Here is a 16,185-nt window from a genome sequence, read left to right as displayed (position 1 = left end):
ACATGAGGAGACTGTTTAACGAGTATTTTCGTTACAAAAGTGAGCAGAATGAGCAGATTCCAAAGCTGGGACAGCATGATATGCTTCACTGTGCAGTGAATGTGGGTAGTTCACCTAATACTGTGAGAGTTTGAATTGGATAAGACCTTACCACTATTAAAAACTACGACACGTACACTCCGGTTTTGAAGAAGCTGTGTTATCATCATATCAGAAAGCTGTGAACCATAATGATGTAGTCCACTGCGTGGGATTATGTATGTTCTCCTATTCTTCTGCTGGATTTCCTGCGGAAGATTCCTTTTCAATTCTAGATATTTCGTTATGCATTATTTCACATAATAAAAGAAATGGAATCGACATATGTGAATGGTGCGAAACATGCATCTTTACAATAAAGGTGAGGCTGACGATTAGATATCAAAGTTGCGATGACACTATATATATATATATATATATATATTTTACTGTACAGTATTTATTTTTTGTTGGATTTTTCATTGCAAAAAGCTCTACCTCTCTTTTATCTTACCTCGAGAGGATTTATCACGAAGGAAATGATGGACGTTAGCAGATGCCGGTGCTGTCATCGCAAGACATATTTTCCTCCTCAGCATTAAGTAGGTATCTAATTCTTTTGTCGAATTTTCCATTGTAAAAAAAAGTCTACCACTCTTAACTGCTTCTAAAATTATTCTTCGACATGGATGATAGAGTAATATCAGCATTTGAGAAAGCTGTCGAACAAATATTTTCATTAGAAAAATGAGCAGCATGAGAAGAAGCTGTGACAGCAAGACACATTTTTCTCTGCACCATTAAGTGGGTTAATCACTTTGCTGGATTTTTTATTTTTTTTTTTGAAGAAACTCTTCGCTCTCAGATACTTGGAAAAGCATAGTTTGTCCTGAAGAAGATTAGTTGGTTGATCAGATGCCGAAGCGCGATCGCACTATATTATTAACTCTACGGGACTTAGTACGTTCTCTGTTTTTCTACTGTAATTCTCACAAGAAAAAAGCGTACTACTCTTAAATACTCCAGGGCAGATTATTAAGCTGAGGAAAAGTGAGTGAAATGAAATCGGTGATCTTCGGTTCTTTCTAAACATGGTCGATAAGGTTGATTTTTGCTGCTTATTTGTGAGCGTTTCCACAACTTAGTAAATTCATGAAGTTGTTTTCAGCATTAGGCCTTTATTTCAGGTAGAATCGTCGGTATTGTTTTGAACAAATAAAGATGTCAATGTACTATTTTGGCGTCTTTTCGCCTTTTTGTTCCTTTGCAGGTTACTGATGCTCTGCTATATACGTAATGTTATGGGACCGTTACCAAAAATTCTGAAAGAAAACCTATTCGTTTGAAGTTTTGAGAGTAGGAATGTATTGATTCAATGAGAAGAGTTGTGAAAGCACATTGGAAAGTCTGAGAGTCCGGCGTCAGCCGGACGACCAGACTGGTATGTAATAACGGGCTTATTCTGTCACCTGTGTGTGTGTGTCAGTCACGAAATTCAAAAAAGGGAGTGCGACGGGTCCACCGACGTCGAATTGGTTTCTAGACGCTAGAAAGCTATAAAATGGGGTGTGACGGGTCCACTGGCGACAGACATCTATAGAGGGAGGAGCCACGGGTCCACCGGCGGCAGGATACCTACAGAAGCGGGTGGGACGGGTCCACTTGCGTCGAGTTGGTGTGCCGGCGCCAGAAAGCTATAAAATGTGGTGTGACGGGTGCACCGGCGTCCGATTGGCGCGCCGGCGCCAGAAAGCTATAAAATGTGGTGTGACGGGTGCACCGGCGTCCGATTGGCGCGCCGGCGCCAGACACCTCTAGAAGGGGGTGCGACGGCTCCACCGGCGTCCGATTGGCGCGCCGGCACCGGACACCTCTAAAAGTGGGTGCGACGGATCCACCGGCGTCGAAATTGTGCGTGATAACTTCGTGTGCAAGACGCAAAAGATAGATGGTCGCAACCTTTTCATAGCCGTGGCGACTCGGCGCTTTGCTTTTCACCTTCACGACTCCTCCGTGTGTCTATTTCCTTATTTGTTCGCCTCAAATTGGTAGCATGCCGTTCTCAGAAAGTGGAAAGCCGCATGTAAACGGCTGCTTAAATAGTAGCAAGATGTTTATGTGATTTGACGTGGAACCTTATCTTTATCGGTAGGAAGATGTCTTTCACGTCATTTTATGCTAAAACATCCTTCTTTGATAACTGTTTGAGGAAAACAGGAAGAAAACCCATATTTCGCGTGATACTTTTAAATATTGTCTATAATATATTGATAAGGAGTGTTTGAAGCTGAAGCTCGAATGTTCTGCAAATGTAGAACTAACGCGTTTAGAAAGAAGACTATGAAATCTTTAGTTATAATATAAAAAAGGAAGGATTGCTGGAGATACACAAGTCCAATTTCATACAACTAATAACACTAATATTAATTTTCGTTGACCAGTGAAGGCGAGCGAAGCAAACACCACAGAAAGTCTGAGGTCCGGCTTTAGCCGGACGCTCAGACTGGTTTAGAAAAAATTTCTTCTTTTTATCCAAAGAAGAGTCCCTGGAACATTTTTATAGAAAAATACGGTCAGGCCGAACAGCTTGGTACAGGCTTATGCGGTGATATTTGGACCCGCTGGAACAGTGACAACCACGGCAATCAGTGACTCTTATCGCACACACCATAGATTGAAGGCAGTGTCACAGGTTTCATGCTCGGTGTTTTGTGATTTGGAACTCATTTGCACCACTTTGAGCGATCCTAACAACAAACACTTCACTGTAAATTTCTTGACTTGTCATTATTCAGCTATATACCTTGAAGTTATTCGACAGCTTTCATGCTAGTAAATGAACTTGTTTTCACAAATAAAAAATATCCTGAAAAGTGGTTGGAAACGTACGTCGAATGACCCCAACAAAGAAGTCACATCCTCTAAGCTCGGGAGACATTTCATTGTAGCGACTAGACCTCTTCAAATATTCAATAACCTAAGCAAGTAGCATAAGCAGTAGCACTAGGGTCCTTGCACTTCTTTATTACTCTAATTTTTTTTATTTCTCTGGTATTCCGCGGATACTTCTTCTCTTTGTTCAACAAATCCATCTGCTTGCAGAACTGAAACAAGCTGAGTAAGCTGCCTCACAACTATGAGGAACTTGTTCTCTAGCTTCTTGCTTGTTTCAGTGTGTTCTTGCTATAAAATAGTCATTTTCGCACCGGATATCTCGAATAGTCAGGTACGTAGCAGTTTAACATTTTGCAAATGTAATTACATACGCATGAAGTTCTTACGTCTATAATAACCAATAAACCAGTGTTTATATATTTTATAGTTTCGGATTTGAGATGGTGTAATAGAACTTAGGACCTTACCAAAAAAAAACGAATTTCGGTCCCTTTAGACGGGCAAGAATTCCAGACACTGAACAGTATCTTATGCTAAAAGAATTGAATGTTAATTGTTAAGAACATTTCATAGAATACATCGCGCCCACAATCTTATCTGTTCCTTATTTTTCCATCTACAAAAACATACTTTTCCTCTGAGTGAATGCAACTACCTTTATAATTACAGACCTCACAAGAACCACATTATTCATGAAGTCGGTAGACATTAGCCTTCCTAACGTTAGTTGGACAAAATTCTAAAACATTCACTTCTTGATCTACCTGTGCAGCTTGCGTTATACCACTTTTGATCATTTAAACCATTGTTTAAACATCCACAAAAAAGGTGTATTTATATTCATTCCAGCGTTTTTGAAATCCACAAAATCAGACTGCGAGAACCAAAATTCTAGATTCTGTGGATTTCGTCGAAGAACTAAAGTGAAGAACTACAGAAAGTGCTATGTAGTCCTCAAAATAGATATCCCAAACGTTTTGCTTAACCCTTTCGTAATTTCTTCGAATTTTAAGATATTTAAAAATAATTGCACTAACAAAATTAAGATATTTTAAAATTCGAAGAAATTCAATAAAAAAGGAACATTGCAGCAAATGTTTCAATTGCACTAACAAAATTTCTCTCTATTATTGTAGGTCATTTGGAACAAAAGAGTTGCTGAGGAGCTATCACGAGCAGGACATGACGTTACGGTCGTACTAGTACAATCTATGGAAGACGCCGAAAAAGATGTGCAGTTCTCTTCAGGAGTTAACGGTGAGTGTTACTTTTAGGTATAGAAGAATAAGTATTGTAATGCTAATTAAAAAACAAATAAAAGACAGAATTTTTGCATCCAAAACCCACAAACGGTAAAGCCATTTCATCAAAAAATGTTCGTGGTTTCTGAAAATTAATCTGAGATTAAAGTCATGAACACTTAGATGGTAAAGGATGAACTGAATAAAGAGTCTGGTGTTAATCAATCCGCATGGGATGCGCCCCCACGTTCACTTCAATTCAGAATCGTTTGAGGTTTACGAACGTGTAACTGGCCTCTAGAATGACTTGTGGGGGCTAGCTGACGTGTCAAGTCAGTGCTTTAACTCTCCCTCCAGACTTGTCTGGCACCAATTCACTGGAAGAATGAAAGGCTTGGTTGGGACTGGAACAGATTCGAACTTCCAATCTATCGTGCAAAGAGCGGAACATCCAACCGAATGCGCTGCACACAATCCCACTTAGATGGTAATGTGTTTGAATCGACAGTAGAGTCCTTTTCCATCAAAAAATTCTTTTGAATCCAACAATTAGCTTGTGATTCAAATTCCAAACAGATAGATAAAAATACTATCTAGTTTTTTGAAAATGGACGGCGCAAAGTTTATTTAACGCATAGTCTTGATGTTTACATCAATTTGTAGGTTTGTGAAAAAAAAGGTTCAAAAAGGAAAAGACTTGATTTACCGTCAACTTCATATCAAATCGATATCAATACCACAACAAATTCTTGAGATTCCATCACTGGTTTCTCCCGCACCAAATCATAAAATATTCAGTTTATCCATTGAACGCATCATCAGGTGTTACCAGGAAAGCAATGGAGGAATTTCAACAAAAAATGGTTTATGGAGTAAGTTTTCTACAGATCTCTCAATCCTTCTATACGGTACTGTGCTAAGAATGTGACTTGTTCATTCATGATGAAATCAGCGGTGACAGTTATTTTAGGATCTTCCTTTTTGGAGCATAGAGGGAAGAAAACACATGAATCTGTTCATGGGAATGTTGCTGGACAGTTGCAAGTGTGAATACGTCCTTTATTACATTGCACATCTTTTATTTCCCTCCAATGGGATATTACGGAACCATGAGAAAATATATGTTCTTTTCAGTGACAATACAGAACAAGCAATTCATGGAATGGCTAAGTAGCCAGAAATTTGACTTAGCTTTCTCTCACATGTATCATACTTGTCCGGCTGGACTTATTCATGCAGCGAAAATACCCACATGGATTTGGTTGAACAGGTCCGTAGAAGGGTGATTTTTTTTTTTGAAAAGAAGAAAAGCCCAGAAAGTACAGTAGCTCAAAGATAGGATGGGCATAAATAGGGACCTGTAGTATGGGGTCGAAACACGAAACTTTTTCCACGTTTGAAAATAATAACGCGGTCATATTGCCGTATAAAAGAAAACTAGAAGGAGATAAAACCGAAAGAAGCGTCAAAATTCATGTTTTCGATTACAGTGGCCAACTCATGGACAACGTCGCCCATGTCATCGGTGTACCAACCTTTCCTAGTTATGTTCCCCGTATGTGGAAAATTCACTCTTTTACTTGGTGGCTTTACGATTATACATGTTACTTTAGCGCTTATGATGGAAAGTAGCGACGAAATGGACTTCATTGAAAGGACAAAGAGTTTCATCGGGCACAATATTTACAACCTAGTGTATCCATGGTGCGAATCTTTCATCACTAGGCAAACACCACGTCTTACTATTATATTAGTCATCCTCTTGTTTAAAAAAAACTGTTGCAGCTATGGCTACTATGAAGTAACTCAGTAACTAATGGGTCAAATTTTCATGTATAATATATGATAGTATAGTAGTGTCAAAACGGCGTGAAGATTACTGCAGTTGCGTAACCAGCCGCACTGGAAGCTGTGCAGTGGAGCGAACGGTTGAAATCAAGGTAGAACCGCCGTTAGCTTCTCTCGAAAAGGGATGATGAACAGGCTGATGCCAGCAGGGGTCACTGCTCAATCCCAGTCGCAACGCACCATCGCAATTCTTCGAGCGCAACCGATCACGCAACTGCATCGAGGTTCAGATTGTTTTGAACCGTCTATAGTGCACTATATAGTGAACACGCGTTTATTCTTGCTTTGCAACTTTGTTCACTGTTTGTTACTATTTGTCCACTTTTTCAACATCAAATCTGTTTTTTAAAGGATGGTGCCCAACAAAGAGACCCAAATGTTCAGGGATCATTGGGATCCAGAATTCCCAGATATAATGGACCTTTTACGAAAGTGTCCTTTGGTGAGGTTTAATTGTTATCTTTCAGGAAGTATGTAATCAGAGAAAAATTCCCACATCACTTAAATAGACAATCACGTGCAACTCCTTCCCTTTGCTGTTCTTTTAAGAACCTCGTCTGAAACAGCCCCATAGCTCCACAACGGTTCCGTCGCTCTGCACTCTGGGCATATCCTTACCTGTTCTGAACCGCTTGAGTTCGTGTCTTCATGCTGAGACCCCAAGGGAACACTCAGACTTGTCAGCAACCAGTTGCCCACCATAGGTTCAGCCTAGGTGAAGCGAACTAATAGGCTCCTCTCGACTGTGAGCGAGTTCTTTATATAGTGCGGTTCCTCGCGAGATATTACATGAATGGGCGCTTGTGACTACCGAGTGCAATTCAAATTAAAACTTACGAAATCGATAAGGCAAACGTGATGAAACGACTATAGTAAGGTCAAAACGACATGAAGTACGGTGCAGTTACGTAGGCTGCTGCGCTTGAAGCGGCGCGGTGGAGACAGCGGTCAGAATCAATGTAGGACCATCGCGAACTACAGCGTGGAATAGTGTCAGCAAAGGTCCTCCTAGTACTTTAACCACTACGCTCCGCCGCACCGCCTCAATCGCAGACGCTTACGCAAGTACACCGTAGTTCATGTCGTTTTGACGCTACTATACCTACAGTAATGGCATGCAACATATTAAGACATAACATTCTATATATGCCAGTACAGAGTACTGGCAGCGATCCGATTTCTTTTCTTTTCTTTTATTTTCGGGCTACCGAGAACTTCTATGGTTATTTCATAGTCTGAGAAAGAAAATTTCATCTATTCATTATACACATTAACTCGGTCTACGGTTTTCGAAAAAAATTGAAATTGGTCAAAAGTGCTTCTCGTGGCCTGAGTCTTCGTAAATGGGGGAGGAGGGGGCTGCAAAAATTCGAATAAGGAAACATTGGCATATCGTAAAACATAAATCTGAACGCAGTTCTCTTTAAAAAAAAAAACAAATTCGAACAATTTTCGAAATCGTTCAAAAGCCTACTGGCCCCCTTCGACCACCTTAGCACCGTTTAGAAGATATATTCTCTCAGGTCATGGTGAACTCCAACGAACTTTACGAGCTTCCCAGACCGACTCTCGCTAAGGTTGTCAATATTGGAGGAGTGGGAGTACAATACAAAGATGCAAAGCCTTTGCAGGACGTAAGTCGGTTAATACTCACGTAACAGAAGATGATATGTAAAAAAGTAGAGAAATGTCACCCTAATACTCATTCTGGTTAGGAGTTCAAGAAAATAGCAGACACTGGAAAGGGAATGGTGATAATGTCATTCGGCTCCGTAGCACAATCTGAGTTGATGCCGGAATACTGGAAAACTGCACTCCTGAATGCTTTTGCTCGGTTTCCTGATTATGAGTTCATTATCAGATACGCCAGCGACGACTTGAAAGGTTTGTAAATAATTTAAACGTGCACCACATACAATATAGACATTTTCGCTTGGGAAAAATCTCTAACTACCACATCATTTAGTGTTGACGAAAGCTAAAATTCCAGACAACATCGAAATTTCTTCTAGATCGTCTTCCAAAGAACGTCCACGCTTATCGGTGGCTGCCTCAAGCTGATCTTCTCCTCCACCCTAGTACGAAAGCTTTTATTTCTCATGGAGGCTACAACAGCCTTCAGGTCCGAAACCATCCACAACATCGATCTTCAGTCTATTTGGGAATATGACATTCGATTTTGAAGTTGCCTTCAGGAATCTATCAACTCTGGAGTGCCACTGATTACTGTGGCGTTGTTCGGGGACCAGTTCAAGAACTCAAAAATTGCAGCCAAACATGGATTCGCAGTGAACATCAAAAAGACAACACTAGACGAATCATCGATTGTCGCAGCTCTCAAAGAAATTCTCAGTAACGATAGGTAAGCGACCAACAAAGTACTGCAAAGCCTAACAAAAAGCAATATGTTTTCGTGAAACCTTCAGGAGTGACCAGTTCAGGTTAAAGGAGCCTTCTTAACTATCAAAATAGAGAATGCTCACGTGCTTCGAAGCTAGAACGAAAAAAGCTTGAATAAACAATTCACGATCGTAATCTTGAGTTTGGTATACTTGGGCCAACCCGGCAAGAAGCTCGGTCCATTTATGGTTTTTTTTTGTGGCGCTCAAAGTGGCGGAGTGTGAAATTAACTCCTTACTACGATTGTATCCAGTGACGGGCCTAGCGTAGATGCTTGTGCGACTGCACCACGAGGTAGTTTTGACCCGACCGCAAATTCAAATTTGGAACTGCGAGTTCCAGAAGGCCCATCTATAGTAGAGTCAAAACGACATGAAGCACGGTTCAGTTGCACTCGAATCAGCGCAATGTAGTTAGGGGTTGGAATTAAATCTGCAACCCGTGAAGAGTTACCGTTTAGTGTTATAGCCTTGCAATACATTTTCGCCCAAGTTTGAAAAAAAGAAAGAAAGAACAGAGTGACAAAAGCGCTTTCTGGAGCTTGAGAAGGCTACCCATACTCTGGAGATACAGTAGAACTCCAGCAGATTAGAGTTAATTAGCAACTTAGATAAAAGAATAATAGATTATGTTCCCAGATAATCTACACATGATGTTAAAAACTTAGCAGAAGAACCCAGTGCAAGTACAGATAACAAAGTCTGCTGGGATCCTAGCGTTTTAGTGGAAGGATCTACCGACACATTTGCAGATATTCTAAGAACGTGAAGCGACTTTCATCGATGGTGAAGAGGAAACCAGTCAATTCAACTCACCTGCTCGTGAAATGGACCGAATTCCTGGCCGAGTTTCAAACACTCGACAATCTAGCTCCTGCAGGAAACAATCTTAACTTTTTTCAGTATTTCTCCCTGGATGTAATAGGAACACTATTTCTTCTTACTCTCGTAGTTACTTATCTTATTTTTAAATTACTTGCATCGATTATAAGGTGTATTCTAAGTAGAAGCAGAAAAGAAAAGAAAGAATAGTCTGGTTTGTAATGTGATAAATTCAACCAGTAATTAATTACAATATATTTGTAATAATGCTATGCTTCTATAGATAAGAAATTTCTTTTCCGGTTCTGTTAGTTGTATTGTTATCACTCCTTTTCTCCTCCATACTGCTTCACACAGAGCGCTTGCTTCATGAACTGCTCCTCACATTCGGCACCTCTTGGAGTCATTGTGGATGAGTTGTAACAGCTAAAGTATGAGAGAATGAAGTGTCTGGGTTTAACCATTCCGTTTGTGATGCGCCAACGCGTTCACTTCAAATCAGAATCGTTTGGGTTTTAAGAACGCATGTTTACCCTATGCAACGACTTGCGGGGTAGCCGATGAATCAAGTCACTGTTCTTATCCTCCCAGAGAGGTCTAGTACCAATTTGTCGTCGCCCGGGGACGAAAAGGTTGTTTTGCACCAGAGCAATTTCCAACCATGGGTTGATCGTTCAATCACAGCGGAACCTCCTACCGGCTGCGCTACACCCGCCATTAACAACTAAGTTCTAAGTAAAACTTGCAGCAAATACCCAAATTACGCTGTGCAACCCAAATATCCTCCATTTTTAAAGGTCAACATCGGTAACAAAGCTTTCCTTCCGAAGACCTTTTTCTTAACAATTTGTTGTTCAAAAGTTCAAAAAGGGAGCTCTCTCATCCTTTTTTCATCGAAATTCATCTTTTTTTTTTCGTTCTCGCTTCTCCTCTCCAACTCATGGTATGTAGTCTTACTACTGTCACACAGCACTTATCCTAACTCATCCTTTTTCTTTCCGTCTCCTATGCATTCACACACCCATATCGTACGTGTGCGCCGCTGGTGATAAAAAAACCCTAAATAAAACACAATGACCAATCCGTTGGCCACTGGTTCGTTTAAAAATCCAGTTGTGTAAATGTGTAACAACCAATAGCAAATATCAGTTTCCTACTTCCGTTGAGGAGCTTTGGACAAGATGAAAAGAAACATGGAGAGTTTCCCATCTATGGTATATGAACCTCAACATAGGGGGATCTTTCGCAGAGGTTGTTCTTTACTGAAATACTACGTTCATGTGCAATCTGAGCGGGGCTGATTACAACCACTACCAACAATCAATGCGAATCATCTTAAACAGACACAACTGCGTGCATCCGATTTTTTATGCCCTAACATCACCAACGGTGTCCCTTCCAGGAACCCGTGATTCAAAGACACATAAGATTTCCGGAAAAAAAATGCGGACTTGAAGTGAAACTCGTGGAATAATTGAGACAAGACAAACTAACTGAATAGCCTCTCGCATCAGATAACCACACCGATGAGCTAGAGCAGAATGAAGACAAGGACATTCCTCGTTAATGCGACCATCATCGTGGAAAGAGGCTAGAACTATCGGAGCTCTAGCAATAAACGAGATTCAGAAAGTATATGAACCCAAAGTGTACGATATTCGGAAGCAGTTGATAACAACGCACTTGGTTCATAAATCCTGTCATCCAACAAATGTTTCAATTCACTTGGCAACGGTTTCAAAAGCTCTTCGTGACTAATGAAATGTATGACATGTTTTCCTTCTTGTTTCATAGTTATCCTGTTAAGCAGTTGGAAAAAGATGCAAAACAACATCAAGAACGAAAAATACAGGTAGAGAAAGTAGTCCGAACTAGTAAATCAAAAACGTGCAAACAGATCTCATAGGTTTAAAAATTTGTGAATTTGGCACTTTTGCGATGCACTCAGAATCCATGACACAAACTAGATATCGAACTAGACAGTACACAGCATGCGTTAAGACTTTTCGTTTTCATCATTCTCCAGCAAATGAGCTCTCATCTGCATTCGTCGTTCGTCTGAAAAACAACAAGAAGTCCCTTTGCTGACTTCATGTGAAAGCAATATGTAAAAATCTAGAGCTCGACACACCACTCATATTTTGCATGCAGGAAGCCCAGTCTATGAACTGTTCCGGACACTTTATTGTAACGTCTTTCTCCTCGTTTTCAGACATGCAAACGTAAAGTCGACGAAAGTAGTGACCGCATCTAGAATTTGCACCATTGAGGATTTTTCTGTAACACCCTATGATTTCTCGGAATTCCTTCTTCATGATTCTATCTTTTTGTAGTAAGTTCTAACGACTATGTTGAGTTACTAATCAAATGCAAACTACGTCCAATACGAGTTCCAAAAATCCTCCTACTTCTCTGTTTTTGTGGAAGCAAGACCTTCCTTTCCAACATCAAAAGTGCGAGCGGTACTAGCAAAACATCTTTCTTTGAGAAATTCCAAAGTAAAAGACTTCAAATATCAAAATGCATGGACATCTGGACATCATACAAAGGTTAAGCTGGAGATACAATGCAAAGCCTACCACAAAGAAATATTTTAAAAAACTCGCAACACAAGAACACAATTATCAGGATCTCTTTCTTCTCTTAACAAACTGGATGGACCATAATTTGTATCGCCACCTTTTATGTCTAACGAAAGTTAAAACCGCACCTATGTGCGACAAGCGAGCCTCCCGCCATACAGGGACATTGCCAATTTATTGAACCATCTGGGTATCTCGGACCTGTCAAAAGTTTGTTTCATGGGCTTTTCTGCAACAAAGAACTACCGAACAAACAAACACCTATAGGTTTTTTGAACAGAGTCAACGCGTTCATCCACGAACACTTCTTTGAAAGAGGCTTAGAATGGTCTTCAGAAGATACGAACAATATTTCATCCTTCGGACAAGCATATACTTTGCGAAGTACCCATTCCATCACCCACATCTAGATTAAAAAGGAGCACATCACCAAGAAGACGCTTTACAAAAATCTCGATTTGGTGAACTGCCTACCATATTTCGTTGACTTATACAGACTTACTTGTACATTTATCTGGAAACGTATAACAAAGGAAAGGATGTTGGAGTAGGAAAATACAGAAAATGTCGGTTTTTGAAATAAATAGAGATCAATATAAACACCATATTAATTAGTGCTAAAGTTCCAACCACATTGTAGTCTTGCTAATATCGAAAATTAAGCAACACGATGAAAGATAATTCAACTGGGCACAGACGCACTGTGATTATCTCATATAAGGAGTTACACTTTCGAAAAAAATGTGCTCGCTGTTCACGGACATCGATTCTCAACAATGGTGCGACCCGTTTCATCATACTCCGACTTGGCTATCCACATTTGTTGGAATGATCCCTGTAGAAAAGGAAACATGAGTAAAATGAGGAAAAATTAGGCACAAAAACCTGCAATGTTGTAATTAAGCATTCTACAAATACTGGAAAAACCGCGTCTGACGAACTAAAGTATAGAACAAGTAAAAAAAAACACGGAGTCGAGTAAAAGAATGGGGAAAGACAAGACATAGCATACCAACGATCCCAATATTGATCCACCGATCCATGCTCCAAACCGCCTTTCCATTGGTGTTGGCGCCGCAGACACACGAAGCTTGATCGTCTGAACGTAAGGCGTATGGCTACACAGTACAAGGTCACAGTACAAGTTAATCTAAGTTATAGGTGGAATAAAAAGATGAGCAACCTGGAGATTGATAATTCACATGTTGCGAACCTTGTGTTAAAAAAAATAAAACAATTAAGATCTGACTGAATGTGAAAAAAATCCACTCACTGGAGGACATTTATGAGCCAGATCATGATTTAGTCTCTCAGTGAAACCAAGAATTAACGAGTTCCCACCCGTAACCATTAAACCGCTGTACAATGTCTGAAAAAGAAAAAGAAATCAATCTCAGATCGGTGACGAGCTTCACACTCGAAAACATGCGGACACTAACCGGCCGAATGTCTATATCACACATGCCTGCCGCAGTAGTAGCTATTTGTGTGACATTCAGTAACGTTGATTGCGTGGCTGGCATATTTCGAAGGTATTTCAGATCGAAAAGACCCTCTGGAACTTTTATTCTCTCAGCAAGAAATTCCTAAAAAAGTAAATTAGGAAGTAATAAGAAAGTGAAGCGGGAGGAGAAACTATAGTATGAAAGTGGATTCAGTGCGACAACGATCAAAACTTCAGTCCTTTTCAAGATCGTAAAGTTTCTTCTCATCTCATATTACTTGCCTTAGAAATTAGAGTAATTACGAAAACAAGAGAAAAGCCGACACAACATATTGAAAAATAGGCCAAAAACGCAAAAATGAGGTTAGTACAAGAAGAACAAAGTTTGGAAAGGAAGAAGAAAAACAAGGGGAACCTATGGATTGAACGAATGGGTAAAGCGGAAAAAAAGTTCATATTTTTGCCTGCGACTAAGAAACATTTATCTGGGAAATTAATAGTCCTGGGCAAAACTCCTTTTCGAATAAGCGAAATATGTTGACAAGGAAATTTGTTTTTTTAATAGAAGTCTCTCCATTCCATCATATCATGAAAAAAAAGAAGTTGATAGTGCACAAGATCTGTTCCGAAGTGAACATCAATAAAGCTCGGCGACTCCACGATAAACAAATTTTAGAGTCAGTGGAAAAGGAGATTTGTTAACAAAACAATTAATAATTTTGTAACAATTGTTTAAAAGAAAAAATGAGTGAAAGGAGTAAGACAAAGATGTAAATTCGAAGCAACAGTAGTTGAAGAACAATTACAACATACCTTTGTGAATCCATTAGGAAATGAGTAAGGGGCGGACGGCAACTTTTCGGCATATTCAGCATCGAGAGGAGTATCACAAAGTTGTAGAATCGTAATGGCCATGTCTTCTAAAATCTAAAAATAAACTGTCAAAGCAAACAATGCGAATGAGCAAGGATGAGCCCCAAAAAGACATAAGCTGAAATTAATTCTCAGTGAAGAAACAAGTCTCTCCAGTGCTTAGTTCCTAGTTATCACGTCATAGGTCATAGTTGTTGTTTTGTAAATCTAAGTCGTGATTTAGATTTTAGATTTAGAAGAAACATTAGTATTATGCTTCAAGTACTATAAAGACAGAGAACACACAGATTCTAAAGGTAGAACTACTTCGAATAGTTGCGATATCTAAACAGTAGACGATAAAAATTGATCTAACCTGCTTCTTCATGAACTTGTCGTAACTTTCAGTGACTTCTGGCAGATTTTTCTTCTTAGTCCAACGAGGCGCTTCGTTTTCATTCACCTCTTCCTGCACAATAAAAGTGAGCTACTACAGACACATAGTACAGTATTCAATGTAAAAAAAACATTAACACTTAATACAAAAATGATGTGACGCTACAAATCACTCATAGCTTATAACTTTAAAAAGAATGAAGGCACTTTTAGCTTACCTTTCCGCCTATTTTGTATGTTGGCACTACCTCGATGTTTTGTTCTTCAAGCATGTACTGCAGCTGCTCGGATATAACATCACCTCCAATGGGAGACCGCACAACGGCTTAAATATCACGATAATCACATTCTATGGAGGAGAGGAGGACGAAAAAAGGAAGAAATAGTGCGACAACATCCCACCATGAGTGACCGCGTATCCGTCATATACAGGAACAGCTGAGGTATGTGTTGCACCACTGTCTACTACCAAACCGCTTGTTCGACCATTCGCAAAACTGCAAACATATAAGGGTAGCACTCAATTCATCTCGAAGTATAACTAAGAACATTAAGAGAGCAACCATTATAGCTGAAGCAATCACAGAAAGTGGGGCAATCGGCACTAGCAGCATAAATTTTGAAACCAGAATTCTAGCTTTTCTCCAGCAAATAAATTAAATGCACATTACTTACGCGGTCAACACAGCGTTTTTACACAGGAAAAAAGCAGGGATGTTGTACTTCTCGAACATCAGTTCTGTTAAGCGTTCTCGCTTTGCCTTGTCATTCCACTGTAACAATCTTTTTTTGAGTAGAGGCAATACTATGGAAAAAAATGTCAGATTTCAGTAGAATGGAACTTACTGCACTTTCAGTAAACAAAGCCGGATGGTACTGAGCTTCACTATGGAGTACTTCATTATATGAGTAGTCAAGGAGGTTTTCGAAAATATCCCAATCCTCAACTGAAACTCAAAATAACTTTTTCAAGAATCCAGATCCAAATTTTAGGACGAAATAACTGAACATATCTGCACCCACTCATTCCATCTTTCATAAAATTTTGAACAGTAGTCCGTGCCCTCGGGACAATTATTTTCGTAGTACCAATGAATACATTCCGCTTCTTTTTAATATTAGCGTCAGCCTCAGCAGCTTCCTTCATCTCCACGTCGCCATCGGGTTCTACTTCTTGCAGCGCTACGTACGACGGGATGTCACCCTAATTAAAAGCTGTGTACTTACATTTGCGAATAGAAAAAAAGACGAAACTTATATCAACAGTGCCATTATTAAATAAACCTACCTTCGGGTATTCTTCACCAGCAAAACCAACGCGGAAACTGTGAGAACCAGCATCGAACACTACGCCGCTGACTTCGTCTGGAAAACATACTTCTAAGCTCCAGTAAATAACAAAATAGGAACTAGAAAAAGGCAAACATAAATATAATCACGAAAACCTATTCAGCCAATGAATCCCCTTACCTCCGCCGTAGATGCCACCGCTCATCCTGCGAGGACACCTAAAAGCACATGATAACTAACCACAAAAACACTGGACTGTGAAAAAAAAACATATAAAAGAGAAGATCTATGCGAGAACGAAAAGATGCCACGAAATATAGCTTATGAAAACAGCTGTGCCACAAATTTGAAATAATTGTAGGACGGAGAACTCGTCCTCGGACGGAGAACCGGTCACC

At 39.8% G+C, this 16,185-nt stretch overlaps 4 protein-coding genes across 7 annotated transcripts; 1 reads left to right on the top strand and 3 right to left on the bottom strand.

Moving 5' to 3' along the window:
• Positions 1-2: 2 nt before the first annotated feature.
• Positions 3-9,433, top strand: RB195_002828 (uncharacterized protein; the record flags this gene model as incomplete). 4 transcript variants are annotated; one of them, XM_064200259.1, is made up of 21 exons in its annotated part: positions 3-105; positions 192-257; positions 315-400; positions 476-566; positions 795-822; positions 884-900; positions 934-978; positions 1,045-1,068; positions 3,192-3,244; positions 4,050-4,170; positions 4,953-5,026; positions 5,125-5,200; positions 5,289-5,424; positions 5,645-5,709; positions 5,768-5,858; positions 6,354-6,444; positions 7,526-7,636; positions 7,718-7,886; positions 8,015-8,124; positions 8,198-8,364; positions 9,154-9,433. In XM_064200259.1, the coding sequence occupies 21 exons, from the start codon at positions 3-5 to the stop codon at positions 9,431-9,433; spliced, it is 2,004 nt and encodes a 667-aa protein (XP_064056138.1). The 4 variants fall into 4 exon arrangements, with proteins under 4 accessions (XP_064056138.1, XP_064056140.1, XP_064056141.1 ...); XM_064200260.1 differs by lacking the exons at positions 5,645-5,709; positions 5,768-5,858; positions 6,354-6,444; ... (3 more) ...; positions 8,198-8,364; positions 9,154-9,433 and having other exon boundaries at positions 5,125-5,198; positions 5,289-5,328; XM_064200257.1 differs by lacking the exons at positions 3-105; positions 192-257; positions 315-400; ... (6 more) ...; positions 4,953-5,026; positions 5,125-5,200 and having other exon boundaries at positions 4,125-4,170.
• A 113-nt stretch (positions 9,434-9,546) lies between these two features.
• RB195_002827 (uncharacterized protein) lies at positions 9,547-11,015 on the bottom strand (the record flags this gene model as incomplete). The annotated part of the gene is made up of 3 exons (XM_064200256.1): positions 9,547-9,649; positions 10,718-10,814; positions 10,907-11,015. 3 exons carry the CDS (start codon positions 11,013-11,015, stop codon positions 9,547-9,549), a joined length of 309 nt encoding a protein of 102 aa, XP_064056137.1.
• A 204-nt stretch (positions 11,016-11,219) lies between these two features.
• RB195_002826 (uncharacterized protein) lies at positions 11,220-12,211 on the bottom strand (the record flags this gene model as incomplete). The annotated part of the gene is made up of 4 exons (XM_064200255.1): positions 11,220-11,281; positions 11,355-11,473; positions 11,934-12,006; positions 12,067-12,211. 4 exons carry the CDS (start codon positions 12,209-12,211, stop codon positions 11,220-11,222), a joined length of 399 nt encoding a protein of 132 aa, XP_064056136.1.
• Positions 12,212-12,559: 348 nt separating this feature from the next.
• Positions 12,560-15,992, bottom strand: RB195_002825 (uncharacterized protein; the record flags this gene model as incomplete). Its single annotated transcript, XM_064200254.1, has 13 exons — positions 12,560-12,640; positions 12,818-12,904; positions 13,079-13,174; positions 13,245-13,391; positions 14,063-14,176; positions 14,478-14,570; positions 14,716-14,822; positions 14,900-14,994; positions 15,173-15,270; positions 15,344-15,444; positions 15,521-15,701; positions 15,786-15,862; positions 15,968-15,992. The coding sequence occupies 13 exons, from the start codon at positions 15,990-15,992 to the stop codon at positions 12,560-12,562; spliced, it is 1,302 nt and encodes a 433-aa protein (XP_064056135.1).
• Between the last annotated feature and the right edge of the window lie 193 nt (positions 15,993-16,185).

Source organism: Necator americanus, chromosome IV, assembly GCF_031761385.1.
Source record: "Necator americanus strain Aroian chromosome IV, whole genome shotgun sequence".
Lineage (NCBI taxonomy): Eukaryota > Metazoa > Nematoda > Chromadorea > Rhabditida > Ancylostomatidae > Necator > Necator americanus.
The sequence above is the reverse complement of the archived record's forward strand: the minus strand, read 5'-3'. Positions and strand labels throughout refer to the sequence as shown.